The sequence below is a fragment of the Dermacentor silvarum genome, chromosome 3 (assembly GCF_013339745.2).
Source record: "Dermacentor silvarum isolate Dsil-2018 chromosome 3, BIME_Dsil_1.4, whole genome shotgun sequence".
NCBI classification, from domain to species: Eukaryota; Metazoa; Arthropoda; class Arachnida; order Ixodida; family Ixodidae; genus Dermacentor; species Dermacentor silvarum.
Window position 1 is genome coordinate 84,057,325 of NC_051156.1, and position 18,704 is coordinate 84,076,028.

The following is an 18,704-nucleotide window of genomic DNA, read 5'->3' on the forward strand; positions in this document are numbered from 1 at the left end:
ATATTTTTGCAGGCTCGTCGGCCGTTGCTTCAGCGTTGGAGCCCCCTGGAAGCGCGAGTCAGCTGTTTGATATAGTTATAATGACAACGAAGTTTGCGCTTCACCCTGCGTCCTCATAGATCCAGATGAAAACACCCACTGTGCTAAACGTGAGGCAATGGCCTCCACAGGCTGCACAGTGGGGAGTTCAGAAATGGGCGCTCACGCGGAACAGGAAATCTTCCGAAGTTAGAATGCCGAGAATGCAAACTGCTCGCAGCAAGCATTTCAGAAAAATTCGCTACGCCTCTGCTTACGTGAAAAGAACATACCCTGCTTTTTACCATGCTTATACATTTTCATTTACCTCTGCTGTTTCTGCTAGCACCCCCAGTGTTACCAGTAATATATACACATGGGCACCTTGCTTGCTTTATGAAATATCGACATTCTAGTGCAATAAAACAATTGGAAATGCTCGTGCACAAACCGGAGCCCTGCACGGCTTGTTAAATTACTCCAGCTGGAAATATACGTTATATAAAATAGGCAGTAACAACTTCATCGTGCATTCAAGTACTATATAATTCAGTGATACGTCGGCAAATTTGCAATTCATGTCATTCATTTTTTTCCATGAAGGAGGAGGCGTCAAGCAACAGAACCAAAGCAGTCGCCTAAAGGGCTGCTTTTCATTTAATATGAATGCGCAGGTTTTGATGTTGCCTTCATGAAACGGGACAAAGTGACGTAGTGGCTGACTTTCGCCACACGCGATTCACGCTTTCATTTACCCCCTGTCCTCGGGAGAACTTTGTAGGAAAGATCGTGATGTCAACCAGATAATGACCATGATATTGATAACCAAGATATCTAGCCCATGCGGAGACTTTGTTGGGGACGAAGTTGATGGATTTCAACACTGAGGTAAGTGAACATGTGAGCTGTTCTTTAGGTATCCTGTTATTATTGTTCTCCTAAAGAGATGGCGTACATCGAAGGCAGATTTAGGATCTCCTGCAAAGTAGTTTTAAGTTTAGAGAACTTAGTCTAGCGTAGTTGAAGTATCTAGCAACGGGATAAGCGCAATGGGAGGCAGGTCACTGCAGGTTACGGTTGCAATTACCTCCGTTAAATATTCAGCTGAAGCTGGGCTCCAAGTATTATGTCAATGAACATCGGCTTAATTGTATGTAGCGGCTATATTGAAGCGATAAGCGGAAAGAAATAGTTTCCCATAAAATACCACACTGCCTAAAATTTTTAGAGCGAAATCTTTATATGGCTAGGCGAAACGAAAAACCTTTCGTGCCATGTTTCTCTAAACATCTCCATTGGCTGCGCCGTCAGTTACGTCGTTCTCTACGTCGCACCCAAGCGCGCGCGCCACTGGCAGCGCCGTTAATGACGTCGTTAGCGAACGCGTTCCCACCATTGCCACGTCGACACTGCTGTGCTCGCAACGCCTCCTCCTCGGCTCGCTGTTGTCGCATGAGTTCGATATCTCGGTTAGCTTGGCGTCGTGGTTAGCAGCATCCGCCCGCCATTGGCGCTTGCGTTCCCCTTCGCGAATTCAACGTGGACACTTTGTCGCAGCCGAAGCTAAGAAACTCCCGCCAAAAGCGGGCGTTGGCCCCGGCGAACGCGTTCCCGCCATTGCCACGTTGACGCTGCTCTGCCCGCAACGCCGCTTTCTCGGCTCGCTGTTGTCGCATGCGATTGATATCTCGAGTTAGCTCGGCGTCGTGTTTATCAGCATCCGCACGCCATTGGCGCTTTTTGCGTTCCACTAGGAAGACAAACATGTAACCAATAATTGAGAAATGCTTCATACAGCGTCGGGATTAACCCATCGTAAAACACCGGGGCCGTACGTCTCAGCTTCGCTGGTTAACCATCCGAGTGCTTGGGGGGGGGGGGGGGGGGGGTTATTGTGATAGCAATTAAAAGGACACTCCAAGCGGATTTCTGCCATCGCCGTGAGGTTCCGCATAAAGTCCAAGGGTGATAAAATCGTAGCCACGTGCCGTATGCTGTATGTGCTAGTGAAAGCGCGCGAGGGACGCACGCTTTCACGGAGAGCGAACACACGGCGGAGAGCAAACGCAATGTCTTCCGTCGTACGAAACGCCGTGGGGGGATTGGAGGGAGGGAGGGCAGGCGACGTTCAGCTGCGGTACCCAATGTTTATCTTGTGACCGGGCGCCAGGGGATCTGGCTACTCAATCTTGCACGCGAAAGGAAGAAAGCACGAAGGCAGCACGAGAGGGAGTTGGTGCGACTTCTACTCTGCCAACAACTGCATACTTGTACTTTGCGCGGCTGCGGGCTGTCGCGCGCACCGTATCTTGAATGCGATATCCACATGGCTCACCTTTGTATGCGCTGTGATTTCTTCACTAAGTTTCCGTTGAAGCTATAGACTAGAATTCAGAGCCGTTCTCCGGCGCCGCCATTTTCTCGCGACGGTGGCGCCAGCGTAAGAGCATTGGCTGTGGACTGCGGGCACCGCGAAACGCTGCACTGGCGGAAGCAGGAGCGGTGGCAATGAATTGTTCTTCAAGCGGACTGTTGACGCTTAAAATTCATAAGTGCATGCTCAATTAACTTCTGCATTATGTACGCATGACGAACGCAGTAGAAAACGCAAGGTAAATACAACACGTAGCGAAGCTTCCATAGAAGCCCATAGTTCAAAACATGGCTGCTTATCGGCGGTTCATGGGGCTTAGCGCCATCTGTGTGATGAGGGAACACTTCCGGCGGAAAGAAAAAGAATTTGACGTCATAGCCGTTTAAAACTGAAGTGGCGTCATTTTATTTTCATAGGCGCGAAATTTGTTTTCGGAGGCCTACCATAGTGCTGTATATTCAAATGCCCCGCCATTCGACTTGATGGGCGTTCCGAGCTTTCAGCGCGGAAAGTGATGCTGGAAAAGGCCAGTCGTACGGGTGTCCAAATCGCATCGCTGCACATAACATACTTTCGTTGGAGGCAGACGAACGCTTTGGGCGTAGATTGCGTAGTGTGCTCGTCCTTTCGTCGGATGCCAAGCCCGTCGGCCAGCGCTGTCGCACGAAAGCAACTAAAGTAAACAACTCACTATTTTTGACTGCACGGGTTAACAAACAATCAAACTACCCGGGTCATCTTCAAACAAACGTCGATATGCAAAACAACACAACATGTGAGGGGGGCGCATTGTAACAGGGGAACTTTACGAGCGCGCCTTTCCACGCAATCCAAGAGCTGCATTGCATTGCTAGTGATAGCGGCGTCAACACGCACCGCTATCGATGGGCGGTCTCACGGTGGGCGCTGAAAAAAGGTATTTGGTGATAATGATCAAGTAAAATAGAGTTGTATCTTTTTATCTCGCCAGGCGTATATAAAATGGAATATGAATTTTATTTTCGTTGAATGAATCTAACTGCGTCCCACTTTAATTTTAAAAAAAACTTTTTTCTTTCCCAGTGTTTATTCCCTCCAAACATAGTCGCGCTTCAATCGCTGCTTCCATAAGCACCCTTGCTGATGTCGGTGACCATTGGTTTTGAACCGCTTTTCGCCCGAAGCTTCGCGACCTATGTGGATCGACCTTGGAACACGCGTCGGATCTTGGGCACGCATGACTTTTCTAAAGTTTCGCGGTAACGTGGTGCAATGAGAGCGACGCATTTTCGTTTGCGGGAAATGTATGCATTGGTTTTCGCTCGTCGTAAAGCGAGATATTCTGTTAAATAAGTGAGTTGACAAGGTCCAGTCATGGTACAAGATAATTAGTGCCAAGAAGGATGCTACACCTGCATGTAACGTCGCTGTGCGCCGTCACAGAACCTTTGCAGTGACATGACAATGTGTTGTGGCGAAGCTTTAGTTGTTGACAAAAGTAAAACTCGCAAGGTATAAAAATATAAATTTCATTCGTACATCGACAAACTTATCTAAACAGGGTAGCGGTTTTCGAAATGCGTTTCACACCTCGTGTAACGTTAGCGAGTCAAGGATGCGATGAAACTAACAATATTGCCGCGAAGCACTGTTTGTTTTCTTTTGAGCCGCCTCTGAAAGCTTCTCTAATAGCCTCGTTGGCTAAGCGATACGTGACAAAAGCGCGCTTGCATGAACACTCTAAAACTTAAAAAAAATTTGCGTAGCTTGCACTAGAGGCGCAATGTTAAAGAGACAGCGGAGCTGATGGGCACCTACCTATCGTGGCTTTTGGGCTAGGCTAAACGCTACCAAGTCATCCCCAGCATATTCCGGAAGTTAGTGATTATTGATCGATTATCCATTAGCTTTTTATTGGATATCGCAAGGTAGTGGCCACGAATTTCAGCTAGGCTAAGCAGTACCAAATCTTCCCCAGCATTTCCCGAAATTTATTATTTGTCGATTATTGATTAGCTATTGATTGGCTCTCGACTGGCTATCGTAAGGTATTGGCCACGTTCTTGGGCTAGGCTAAACACTACCAAGTCGTCTCCAGCATTTCCGGAATTTATTGATTATTGGTCGATTATCAATTAGCTATTGATTGGCTATCGCAAGGTGTTGGCCACGTATTTGGGCTAGGCAAGCACTACCACACGGGGTTTTACATGTATCGAAAACCTATCATTCGTTAATGTATAACCTAATGTGTAACCTAATGTATAACTCAATTTATGACTAAATTTGCACCATGCTTTCGCCTTCAAGTGTTACAAAGAGTAACGCCGAGCGGAATTTTAAAATATTGGCGTTCGCCACATTCCTATCAAGAATGCCGACGACGGCACAATCCCGCCCTGACGAGTAACTTTTGTACATCGTTGCTACTCACTCAAACCATGAGTAGCAACGACGCAAACAAGCGCCACGCACAAATAAACGCACGCTAGTCCACCGATTCCAGCACTCCACGCCGAGAGGTGGCACCTGGTGTCGAAAGTATTGGAGCGCGCCCGCAGCCTACGTGCGAGGCTTCACGATCGCACGAACCTTCGCTCGGTTGTCTGCGGTCGTCGAGAGTGATCTATTCATGTTTGCCTGTGCGCGCTGACGCCATGCTTGTTAATTCAGTTAGTAAGCGACTGCGTCCAAGTTTATGCAGCCGATAAAACTGTTATTCTTACTCCGTATAGCTCTCTACTAATTTGACATCGGAATTGAAGCTTCGCCTTTCAGACGAAACTGCTACTTTTTTATATCTTGGCTTTGGGACTGTAAACCGGAGCGTACATTCCGAAGAATGTATTCCGAAGCCCGCCTGGGGCACTTACAAATCACGGCAACGGCACTAAAGCTTGAATCTCGGTGACAAGGTGAAGCTATAATTGCCAGGGCGAATCAGAAAGCCTTTTCCCCTATTTATTAACCAAAATAAGGTACACACAGGTAACAGTACACGCAGGTACACAGGCATTATACGTACTATTCTACGTACTTTAGACTATTTTCCCACCTAGTCCCCACACCGGTTCAGACATTTGTCCAATCGCTGAACTCACAACACCACCACCTGACGCTTCTCAAAGCGAGCCGCCTTTCCCCATACGTAGGTTGTATTTCCCTATGGATTTCTATGGGCGTTTGTCCCTTGCTCAGTAGAAAACGAATCATACTTCGTTACTCGTACGCCTAGGGCGTGTGAAGCACAACCGCTATCTTCAACAACTGACAGCAGCGCCATGACGGCAGCTACCGGCAGCTAAGGCCAAGCCGGTCCAAGAAATGTCCACCGCTGGGGATGGATATGTTGACTCCGCATTTACGTCGTAATTTGGCTAAAAAAATAGGGGCAAATACTTTCTGATTCGCCCTCGTGCATGTCGAGCAAAAGTTACCACTTTACCGCATACTTAACGCTCGCAAAATATTGCGCGAGGTACGAAAAGTATTTATTCCACCTGCATGTAGCATTCACATTTATTTAACAGCAGTAATGCTCACCAAATTTCTATACTAAATGCGTCTGAAAGGAAACCCTGCAAATCCACGAAGCTCTGCCTATGAGTGGAGTGCGATATTCACTAATCGCAATAACAGCACACTATAACGTGCGTGTGGGTGTTCTAAACAGGTATTTTATTCGCTTCAGGTGCTGCGGGAATCATCACGCAATACCTCAAGAAACCTGTTAACGCCGTTCTGATACGAGGCAGGCAGCACGGAGAGTTGAGTCGGAGTTTCTAAATAGAAGTTCTGTGACTTTAGGTGACAAAAGAAGACACACCGGCACATAGGTACATATTTCAGAATAGGTCAGTCTCAGGTGACTAGAGAAATTTCAACGTGCAGCACACTCCAATCTTTGAGGCAGACAAGTTGACATCCAAGTCGCCGCGTCGTTGTCGAGCGGTCTCTCACGAACAAGCTGCAACATTCACACAAGGGCGTGCGGTCGAAAATTTGAGATGTCGAACTCCTGATACACCTCTTTTAAAGATCATTGACGTTGTGCGGTGTTCCGTCTACTCCCGTCTGTTCCTACGGGCACTACCACCGAAGATGAGCGCACCGAGCAGGCCGGCGCCCAAGACCGCGACACCTGCAATGGCCGCTGGTTGTATGTAGTTGTTGACTACTGTGCGGGCGTCGAGCTCGTCGGCGGGAAACTCGATGTCCAGTTCGCGCAGAAGATCTTGGGCCCACTTCTGGCAGTTGTTGTCCGTGAGATGGTATGGGCCGTAGTCGCACATCTTCCTCATGTACTGCTCTATGCGTGCTCTTGGAATACGCCGCTTTGCAAGGTACTTCTGCAAAAGAAAGAAGTTCACGCGATCTATTGTTACGAAGTTTTTTTTTCTTTTTCTTGTGTCACACCCCATTTTAGGGGACGAAAACCGCCGGGGGTAATTCTGACGCAAAGAGAAATCGTACAGTAATTGTGAGTAATGTTCTTAGAAAACATATAACTAAAGAAATCAGTATTTGTATGTGTAATTATTGATAACGGCGAATAATCTTGGGGAGTGTTGATAAAAGCGGTTAAGCGTTCAATGCACTGGTTTACACGCCGGAAATGCTTAAGGATGTTCTGTTACATTTACCGATGTATGCGCCCGTGGGCTAATGGCTAGGGAATCCACCTGTTGTGCTAGGGGTCCTCTGATCGAATCCTGCCGTCGAACAATTTCATTTATGTTTATATATTAAAAAGACGTTCTTTTTATATTTTTTTATTCGGAATTTTTTTTCTTTATGGAGTGCATCGTGGTACGCGTTACGGACGGCCAGACAGAACGACAGACAGATTTCCTGGGTCAGTCGCATAGGAATGCTTACGCATTAAAAGCACTTTTTGTCATGTTGCTCTGCTATACAGTATCGCGCAATAGAAATATAAGAATGCCATGTGCAAAACTTTAAACGGTAGGAGCATCCGAAACTATAGAGCTGATTTCACTTGCACAATGCCTCCCATGTCGAATTTTTGCTTAATATTTTTGGTAATTAGTCACGTTGTAATAAGTTTGAAGTTTGAAGTTCATTTATTTGTAGCGCAAGAGCAAAGAAAGCGTACATCTTAGGTAGTACATTAGGAGGTCCCAAAGTAGAACTGTCTGGGGGACCTCCTGTTTTACAATGCATACGATATAATCACATAAACAGCAGCAAGATGCATCCAACAAGCGATAACAACTTTACACAAATCAAAGTTATATAAAAACAAAATAACAAGAAAATAGTATAAAAGTAAACATCATAAAAAGGTTATTTTACTGTAAGCTAACAAAGGCGTAAAAAAACAGATTATGAAATAGTTTAACTTGCGAATTTAAAGCTATAGAACACGATCGTATTTATTTTAAATCAATATGAACAATAAGAGTGAAGGAAGTCATACGTAGTAGAAATTCCCACACAAATACTAGAAAACACGTCCGCAGAAAAGACAATGACGAAAAGGAAAATCGGCAAGAAAAGAGGCAAGAAAAAAAAGAAAAAATCACAGAGAAAGCAGCTCTTCTAACAATTTTATTTTTATTTTCTTTGTCAGCAGTAATTGCATTACAAACACTTATACCAGCGAATCTCAGGGTAAACTTTCCATAATTTGATTTTATTTTCGGTAAGAGGAGGTTATTCTGTTCAGAAAACCTTGTGCTGTATGAATTAACAATGTGACACAAAGACAGGACGTCCGTAGGTATGTCAGGATGAATGAAGCGAAACATGAGAAGCGATAACTTATATTGAAATAAATACCGAAGGGGTAGAATACGAAGAAGTTGGTAAAGAGGCAGGGAATGGCATCGCAGTGGTGTAAATGTCATGAGCTTCAATGCTTGGTTTTGGAGGCGTTCTAAAGGCTTGAGGTGAGTGCGATATGTGTTTGCCCATGTAGACAAACAGTATGTTAAATGGCTACCTATATATACACGATATAACGAAGTAAGAATATGTGGTGCAAAGTATGCACGTGCTTTGATGAGGACATGAATACCAAATGACACTTTGTGCAGTAATGAACTGACATGGCAGTGATATTTTAGGTGTTTGCGAAGGGTAACCCCCCACCAAGAAATCTCACTTTTTCAGAAATCGGTAGTACATAGTTATTCAAAGAAATTATTATGGAATTTACTAATACTTTTGGTGGACTATGGAAGAGGACAAACGTTGTCTTAACTGGATTTATACACAGTTTAAGGTACACCATGTGTGGACATTGGAGAGGTCAGTATTAAGTGTGGCTTGCAGAGCGCTTAGTGTGTGCTGAGATGAGTATAATGCAGTGTCGTCGGCATATAATAGGCAGTCTGAATCGGTCAGTACATTAGGTAAGTCAGTCATTTATGAATAATAAGAAAAGCAACGGACCTATAATGGAACCCTGAGGAACACCACTGGTAATTAATTTATTGGTAGAGTAATGATCATTTATACAGACAACTATGGAACGATTACACAAGTAGCAACGGATCAGTTCGAGAGGTGGACAAGTAATGCCGAATTGCTCTAGTTTATTTAACAAGATGCAATGATTTAGTGTGTCAAACCCCTTAGTAAGATCAATAAATATAGCCCCTACAATTAGTCCGCGGTCAATGGCTTGCTTGATTTTGTCAGTTAAGTGAACTAGCGCTAACTCGGTTGAGTAGCCATGTCTGAACCCAAACTGGAGAGGACTGATAAGCCTAAACTTATTTAGGTAGTTCATGAAGCCGGGTATAGATAAGTTTTTCAATAACCTTGCTAAAGAATGGCAATATACAGATGGGACGATAATTGTTAATATTTTCACGATCCGTGTTCATTGCTTATTGCGCAAAAGAATTTTATTCTTGGTAATTAACAACTCATCACATGTACGCCCTGACAAATACACGTTATCATTTCGTGCAGTACGGGTTTGTATTCTGGCATGAAGTCGAATCTGGAACAGTTTAGTAAGGCTGTTTTTCTTTCGATCGTATTGTAGCTCTATCTGCAGACCACCTCCGTTTCAGAAATGGGTACCGCACCTTCTGTAGGCATACTTCTGCCTACAGAAGGTAATGGAGAAGCAAAATTTTGACCATTTTGACCATTTTGTACAGACGTACTGACTCGTTAGGGCAGGTACTTCTGTTCGTTGAGTGACGCATTTGAGTGCTCCTGGTAAAGCATGTAATTTATTATAAGGTTTCAAAAATGTGCATCGCTATCGATCGCAGCGGTGCTGCTCCCCTGCGCTCTCAGGCGCCCATTCCTAATTGACATGGTTAGTCCAATTGACGGCAGTTCAGCGGGCTATCCGATTGGCTACCCAGGTCGTCATCGGTAATTTTTTCCAACTTTATCGTGAAAATTGTTGTTCGTAATAGTAGGAATGTTGCACAATAGGTTAAAGAGAATACACAACGACAATTTATCACTACACCCGAGCACTTCCGGCACACAAGCAAGTGTCGCCTGCTTGCGTTACAGCATTCTCCGTGTCGACGCGAGCGGCGCGGTCAGTGATGGTCTCGAGCTTTCTTTTCGCGAGCACCATGGATAGCCCTTTGTTACGTTGTGGGCTGTAAATCTAGCGATCCATGGCGTACCAAGCTGCGACATGTAAGGCAACATGCGAGCGGAGTGGCTGCAGCGCATCGGACTGCCGGCTAGAGCACTGCACGGGCCCGGGCCCGGCCCGGCCCGTGGGCCGGGTCGGGCCGGGTAGGGCAGTTTTTTCACGGGCTCGAGCCGGGATCGGGCACGGAATGTTCTTTCTGACCCGGGCCGGGAATTTTTACGCGGGCCCGGGCCGGGCTCGGAATATCTGGGGGTGTGCACGTAACGTGCAGCGAGTTATCCTCGCGCGTCTCAACTATGAAAAAGCTGTTGCCCCGGCGCAGCGGGAAGCTAGCAGTGCTACTCCCTGTGTACTTCCCTTTTCTTTTTCCGCCGTATTTTGCGCTGTTTGAACAGAATGTAAAAGTCCAGAAAGACCGAAGTCACCTCAACCCAAAGGATGCCATTGTATTCCTTACCAAAGTCAATGTATTTAATGCTTTCAGCGTGGTGTAAGCGCGTTCGCGACTTGCTCATTCTTCAAAAGCGAATTGGTAAAACGATGACTGGTTAGATAAGATAATTCGTCACGCAGCTGAAGTATGGCACTACATCCATGTATGATTATGCGCATGTTCTCAACCGGTCGCCTAGCCGCAGTGAATTACGCTGCACCATGGAGGAACGAGAAGCTTTCTTTCTCCATTGACTCCATTACAGTACACTGTAACTCCATCCATGCGCTGCGCTCACGACCGGTCGTGGCTGCGCTTCGGCTATAGTGTAATAGAATACGGTTGAGTGGGACGAGCGGCAAGGGCCGCTCGTCCCACTCGATCCATGTTCTGCAGTGAGGCGCCCGACATGGAAAATAGTGTGGCGGCGCTGCGATATAAGTGGATTGGGCCGCATCAAAGTCGCAGCCGTTGGAAACTGCTGGCGATACTGCTCGGCAGGGTCATTCGTACTACTTCGCGCGCTGGTATTTGCCTTCAGAAAGCTCAAATGGTGTTCATAATTGCATATGACATGTATTTATGCCTTACGAATAAATTCCTTTCATTCTTTTCTTTATTTTATTTTTTAATGCCGCTGGGTGGTCTTTTTCGGTCTCGGGCCGGGTTCGGGCCGGTTTCGAGCCGGGCTGGGCCGGGCTCGGGCCTAAGGTAATGGGGTGGCGGGCAGGGCCGGGTAACGTAGATTATTTCCGGGCCCGAGCCGGGCCCGGGTCGCGCCTTAAAACTTTTTGTCGGGATTGGGAGGGCAGCCCAACGTAAAAACGGGCCGGGCCGAAAAAATCGGCCCGTGCAGTGCTCTACTGCCGGGATCCTATCGGCACCAGGATCTACGCGTTTGCGGCCGTCACTGCACGCCGGAGGATTACTGTCACAATAGAGACGTTTAGCGTGTCCGGTATTCGGGTAAATCCAAGCGCAAGTGGAGTGACCATTTTACCGGATGAGCGGAGGCGCGAACTTGAACGACCTGCACGGTGCAGCCACCTGATAGCACAGAGCTCAACCAGACAAACACATACTTAATATAGCATTAACGAAGGGTATCCCACTTTGCTGCTGGTGTAAATTTTTCACAGGAGCGTAATCGTGATCACGCTGTCTTTTGAAACGTTTGAAGTGTTTAACACTTGGTTACAGTAATTGTAGCTCTGTGTTTGGGTGGTTAAGCTCTGCGCCACCCGGTGGCTACACCGTGCGGGCCGCTCACGTTTACTCTGCAGCCCCTTCATCATAGCGACAGTAGTATGCAGGGGCTGTAGTTTACGTCTCCGCCCATCAGTCAAAACGCCCAGCTCACCTGCGGTTACCGGAATAGCGGACACACTCCATGATGCGACAGAACGCTCGCTACGCACGTTGCTTGGATAGCCCTCACTGAGGATTGATGGCCAGACGCCTAGCGGAGAGGTTGGACAAGCTTCGCGCGCTGTCTCTAAGACGACTGGTAGTAGACAACGTGATGTTACATCATGACACAGAGCCAACGAAGGCAGAGCTTAGCCCCGACCACTCGGCGAACGAGCTGAGGGGAAAAACATGGCTAGGGAGGGGGGTAACTTGTAATCGTCCGTAGCTCTCTTAATCTGAGACGCATCTCAAATTGGCGCGAATGTTTTACTGTAGCTGTACCCAATGCATCTACGACATTCGTCCACTGTATATCAAGGACCCTTTAAGGCTTGTGAAAGCGGAAGATTCACAGAACTGGTAAATATCCAAAAACAGTCGGAATCATGATTGCATCATTTATCAAATGGCGAATCCAAACAACGATGCAACTTGGCTTATTCTGAGCGCTAGGAGAATCCGTAACTATGGAAGTGATTGGTCTTGCACCATGCTTCTAATGCCAAACTTTAGTTTCAAAATCTTGGTTAACGCTGATCTATTATTAAGAGTTCCGTTTCATTGCTGACTAAGCAAAAAATGTATTCCTGCTAATAAGCAAGCAACTATCAATATGGACCTCATATTACAGAGAGACAGTTCTGCAATAAAATTTTGTAGGTTTCTAGCTCAACTATCCTAGCCGCTCACATTTACCTTGTGTTCGTAGTTTTGTAGCACGGCCCTCTTCTTCCACGAGGTCCGTCCCGTGAGCTCTCCCAAATGGTCCATGTCGGCGTCGCAGATGAGCACCTCCTCTTCGCCGTAGTCAAACACCAGCAGCCAGTGTTTCTCCCACGTGTTTCCGCACACCGACCGCGATGAAGAGGCAAACAGCGAGAGGGCGTTGACAGCGCCATTCATCGAGTTCCCCTGCTGAAGTGGCGCACTGCAGAGGTAGACTTCGCACCAGTCCGAATACACAAAACCCGACATGCCTGTCTTCGTGGCCTTCTTCGTCGTCCCCGCAGTAGCTCAGTGACCGCTCTGTAGCGCAGCTGGCACCTACCTGCAGACAGATGCAACCGAGAAGCCCGGATGGTTTTATGCTGCAGAAGCGACGGCGAACATTGCACCGAGTTCTAAAAACACGTGCGCTGCACAAAATAAACGGCTGCTCGGCTGGCAAAGAGGTGCGGTCTTTCTAGATAACACAGCAGTGGGGCTACTATCAGAAACTGCGCTGTCTCGACGTGGTAGTGGTGCTATCATAAGCGTGGCAGTGGTGCTATCATATGCGCCCCTCTCTCCCACTTTTTTGTTGTATTTCCTCTTATTTCAACGCTGTATAGAAGGCTAGAGCACACTAGCTTAGCTCGAGTTTTCTGCTTTCCCCTATAATAAATACATCTCTCTCTCTCTAGCATCTGTGATTACAAAGCGTCGAATGAAATCACAATGTTTTACCTACGGTGCCCAAGTCGCATTCCTGAAATTGAGCGAAATATATTGCTGAGGAATCGAGCATGAAGCCCTGATTGTGCCGAAAAAGCGCAAAGAACGGGAATGCCGTAAAACTGAAACCAAGACGAATTCGCATAAATTCATCTTCAGAACAAAGCGTCAACATACTAATGGTGAATAAAAGGACATATAGAAAGGAATTCAATAAGAGCGGACACTCCCATAGAGCCCAACGGCTGAATTGACGGCAGCGCGCCGAGCGGGCGGCATCAATCACTTCCGTTTTCGGTTTTGGGCGCGCGCATTTTCAACGCTAGCTAGCACGCCGGCTGCGCTTTTTTTTCTTTTTTTGCCCGAACGCGCACGGTCTTCGTGCGGAATTGGTTTATTGTTTGGTAAAAATGATTGCATACGATCTTTTCAAGTCCCATCGAATCTGTGCCACGTGTAATTTCACAAAGTAGACGGAAGACTCCCTGTGAAACTAGGAAATATTTATTTTGCTCTATATACTCGTTCCGCGCTTTTTGTGCATTCAACCAACGTTGCGACCCAAGGTAAGCCGTAGTTCCCGTATGAAGCTCCACCGGACGGCATCTGCCGTCCGGTGGAGTAAATTACAAGCATGTAATTGTAAGCTGAAAAAAAAGTAAATTACAAGCATGTTACATTTACAAGCAAGTAACAGCATGTTACAAGCATGTGTCATTTGGTATTTAGATATAGGAATAGTGCTTGTAAAGGCGAAACGTGCGAAAGCGGTGAATGGGCGGCATTACAAGCAAAAGCAATTCGCTTTTACATACATGGCGTAGAACATACCCGGCTCACCCCAAACTATACCATAAAATAGGAAAACACCTGATTTCCAGGCATTCCCACAATTCCGGGCATTATTTCCTGCACTTTAGCAGCACAAATACACGGGCGCCTTCGCGTTTCCAAAACTTGGCCTCGGGCGACGCGACGGTACACTACATACACAGAGACGGACGCAACAGGCACTCAAGACAAATGCGTGGGTGCAATGCCTTTTTCAGTCCTTTAGAAGACGGAATTTTCGAATTGCAAGTTTCTGATATGTTCCTCGGCGTTATCTTTCGCGCGTTCTGCCGGCGCCAGCAGCACACTCCTATGTTATGACTCTTGGCAATCGCCCATCGCGTTTTCAACAGGCGTGAGTACCGAAAGAAGGTATGTGTTGTTGCGGTGCCACAAAAAACGTCACGAACTTGTCCCTCTGTAAGATTCATTACACGCAAAAGTAACTTTATCACCACGGCCGAGCTGCTTATCACTAACTGCGTCACAGCGCGCTGTGCGGCCAGCGTGCCTGAAAAGTACCCCAGGAAGTAACGAAATTACTTTTCAGCAATGTCTGGCGTCAGAGAAAGCGGCACAAACTTCTCCTACCAAGATGCACTAGACTACGCACCACGGCCGAGTTGGTTTTCGCTAACTGCGTCACAGCACCCTGTGCGGCCAATCTGCCTCAACAGAACCGAAATAAGTTGCAATAATCCCCTAGGAAGCGTCCGAAACATGTCCCAGCATGATTCATTAGCTCAAATTAACAGCGCCAGGACGGCCGAGCTGTTTTTCGCTAATTGCGTATTAAGTCTCGGTCCCGTGCTGTAAGCCTAATTGCGTCGTAGGCTGTGAAACAAAATTTCTCACCTTGCCGTAGTCCAACAGTGCAGTGTTTCTGGTCCCAGCAACGCAAGAATACGCGGGGAGCCCAAGTAACCAGGCTACGTTAGAAAAAAAAAATTTGCCGCGTATCTGCGTGCTTCGCTGTAAATGTCGTCGAAAGACGATAGTCTTCTGCCGGCCGTACTACATGAGTGCTGGTCTGATCCGCGGCCACCCGTGATGCTGTTCTCGTACCATTTCCGTCCTGGCATGAAGGTTTGTTTGAACAGATTTCATTTTACCGCATTATTTCGTCAAGCGGCCATTTGTTTTGCCCTGCCGCAGACAGCGCTTCCTTTATGTTGAATCGGCCGCATCTGGCTGGCATTGATAAAATTGAGGAGGCGCTGCGTGAGACATGGACGCCATCTGGCAATACATCGGGAAACATGAGCTTGTGCAGAGGGTTTCCTTCCTCCATGGCAGAGGGCGCTCGTCGGCGCGCAGTCGGGGAACGTCGCTCGTCGGCGCGCATAGCATGGCATTTTCAGCGCAGCTTAAGAAACTAGGGTCTTTAGAGTTACGTATCTATGTATTTTCTATTAAAGGAACACACCTCCTAATACTTACCTAGTGATGTTGCGCCTCAGATATGCGTAATATTTACTTTGTGATCGATAACGTTCACAAGTATGAACAGCCGTACCAGTTTAAGTAGTGTGGGCGGTAAGCAAGTGGTCCAACTTTGGCCGGGTGGGTGAATCGGGTGACAGACAGACAGACAGACAGACCAAATTTTCAGCGTTTAAGTTCCCCAAGAAAGACCATCGTCTTTAAAAAAGGGAGACAGACGGGTCACCGCGGGCGAACGCGCAAACGCGCGGGCAGCCGCCCTCACTCGCCTGGGGGAGTGTCTGGCGGCTGACGCATGCATCTGGCACGTCATTGACCTGTCGCTAGGTAAGGCAAGAAAAATAGGTCGCAAAGTTTAGGTTCATTTATACGCAAAACATTTAAGTTTTCGCGACAAAGAATTAAAAAAAATCAATCAATGTCTGTGGACTTAATTTCACTTTCCTTTTTTCGATGCTCGGGGCAGCTAACGTTCGCTGCTAACGTGTTTCCTGATGCCAGTTTTTGCCGCCTGTCCCCTCTTGTTGAATTTCTTTCTCTATGAAAAGGAGACTAACACGGGAGCCGGTGTTTGTTTTTCCAAGTCCTGCGCTTCTTGACGCTTTACCCTAAGGAATAGTGCAATATCAAATTCATTTTTTTGCGCGCGAATTACTACCGTCGTGGTCAACGGAACATTGATTACAAACCGCGTGAACTCTGTACTATCTTGAGCTTTCTGAGCATGAACATGGAAGCACGTACATTGAGCACTATCAGCGCATTCTATGGCGGCACCGAAAAGTGTTGCATTTGCTCAGTGCGTACAGTGTAAGAGAATAATTAAAGCAAAGCTTTCTATGCCTCACTGATTCGCCCGTGAGTGCCGAAAACACACTGCAGGAAAACCCAACTTACACATGGAACTATCTGCGCATCTGCGCTCACAATACAAGAACGGCGCACGACATAAGTATCGTAGAACACCACAGTTTACATTCGTAGTTGTACCGATAGGGACAATGGGAACGGCAACGCCACACTACCCACACGAACTGTATATATCTGCATAGCATTACGCGCGTCACGCGAATCTTGGACACAGTTGCACTGCTGTCTTGCTCCCGAGTGTTTTTGATTTTTTCGACGTTTCGTCAACCAGAATTGTCGAAGACGTCGGACGACTCGCCAAGATACCTTCCCTACCGGAGGCCGGGGGCGCCTTCACCTCCCGCCGCTTCGATAGGACCCTGCAGAAGAGCCCGATCTGGTAGCAACGGGAGCTCCGCCATGACTACGCCTGACCTGACACCGGGACAGAGGCAACCAAGTGACCCTGAGAGCAACCGTGAATGTAAGAGATATAAAGCTACAGAAACAGACGACGAGTCTACGCTTATTGATGACAGTGACATAGCTGACATCACAGATCTGGACGATGAAGGCTTCAGGCTTGTGCGTCACCACAAGGAGAGGACCGTCGGAACCCCAGTGATTATTACACCTGTCACAGAAGGAGCCGACCTGAAAAAGGTGAATCCCATTGCTCTGTCTACGGAAATTGAAGAAATTCTTGGCGCATCGCCAGTTAGGAGCCGATTTACTGCTCAAGGGGTGCTACTCCTAGATGTACAGACAGAAGAATATGTGAACGCCCTTCTCAGTTGCAAGTCAATCTCAGGGACTGCAATCTCAGCACGAGTGCCAAATTCGTACCTACAAAACACTTGTATTATTAGAGGAGTGCCTAAATGGTACACTGACGAGGAACTGTTGAACTACCTAAAACCACAAGGTGTTTATCATGCAAGGAGAGTCACGTGACGCGTCCAAACTTCCGAATCCGAATGGGAGTCCAGGCGAACCAGCACCGTGGTTCTAACGTTCGCTCCGAACACAGACCGCCCAGAGAAGATCAACTTGGGCTTCACAAGACACGAGACCATTGACTACGTTGAGACACCACCGCGGTGCTTCAAGTGTCAGCGCTATGGACATGTGGCCAAGTACTGCCGTGGTGATCAGCGGTGTAAGAGATGTGGAGAACATGCACGTGCAGGGAGAACGTTCGTTGTGCAAACTGTAGTGGTGGTCATCCAGCTAGTTATAGCAAGTGTCCTACGCGGGCAGCGGCAATAAAGCGAAAGAAAACGTTTATCTTGGGGCCAACAGCAAAGGATGAGAAGAATAAGACGAAGAAAAAGACGGAGAGTCGCAGAGAGTCAGATGACATCAAATGGAGTGAAACTGATTTCCCAAGCCTGAAGCCTCCTTCAGGAACCCAGAACACAGTGGTGCCATTGCGCAGCGGACCGGCTAAAGCAGTCAAATCAGTGAACAGAGACCCCATAGAAGAGAAGACTGCTGAACAACCGGAACAGCGCAGCTATGTGTCTGCACTGCAGCGACCCCAATCGCGTTGCGTTGAAAAAACACCACAGGAGGACTGCCAACAGGTGCTACGTGCTCTCTTCAAGGCCCTGCGATCACACATAGAGAAGATGCCAGCGAGCTCGATGAAGGACATGCTCGAAGTAGTCCTGGCTCTCGAGTCAGTGATTCTAAGCTCTGCCTCTTCTTAAAGACCAAACAATATGGATGTGGTCAGGACACAATGTTCACCGTCTCGCCCAAAGGTGCCACTTATTATGCAATGGAACTGTGCGGGTCTTGCGTGCCATTTACCTGAACTGTCGCTTTTCTTACGCAACATGCCTGTGCCAATATTGGCCCTGTCCGAGGCTGGTCTTCCAAGTTCCAGATCAATTGCTGGTTACGTCGCACATGGAAACCAAAGTATTCCGACATTTCCGAATGGAAGCGCCACGCTATATGTGAGACGTGAAATACCGCATTACGTTCTCCCAGTTCAAGACCTTTGCAGCAGTGCTTTGGAGGTCACTGCTGTACAAGTGCGGCTGGGAAACCGAAGCCTCAGCGTGGCATCCGTGTATGTGAGCTCTCGCCAGAAGGTCTCGATGGGAGAGATCATAAGACACCTCTGCAGCCGCTGCCCGGCTCCGAGGATTATATGTGGGGACTTTAACGCACACCATACTCTTTGGGGCGACAAGGTTACTGATGCATGTGGGAAGCAAATTGTGAGTGCCTTAGACACTGAGGAACTCTGCGTGGTGAATGACAAACAACCAACGTTTTTTCGACCACCGGCCTCTTACAGTGTCATTGACTTGACATTATACTCA

General features: G+C 47.3%; 2 protein-coding genes across 3 annotated transcripts in view; one reads left to right on the top strand and one right to left on the bottom strand.

The window, feature by feature from the left end:
* Nucleotides 1–18,704, top strand: part of LOC119445548 (uncharacterized) — a 381,600-nt gene that overhangs the window by 295,186 nt on the left and 67,710 nt on the right. The window lies entirely within an intron of this gene.
* On the bottom strand, nt 5,396–12,873 carry LOC119445546 (uncharacterized). Its single transcript, XM_037709814.2, has 2 exons — nt 12,508–12,873; nt 5,396–6,720 (listed from the first exon to the last, which is right to left on the bottom strand). Exons 1-2 carry the CDS (start codon nt 12,784–12,786, stop codon nt 6,436–6,438), a joined length of 564 nt encoding a protein of 187 aa, XP_037565742.1. The 5' UTR covers nt 12,787–12,873; the 3' UTR covers nt 5,396–6,435.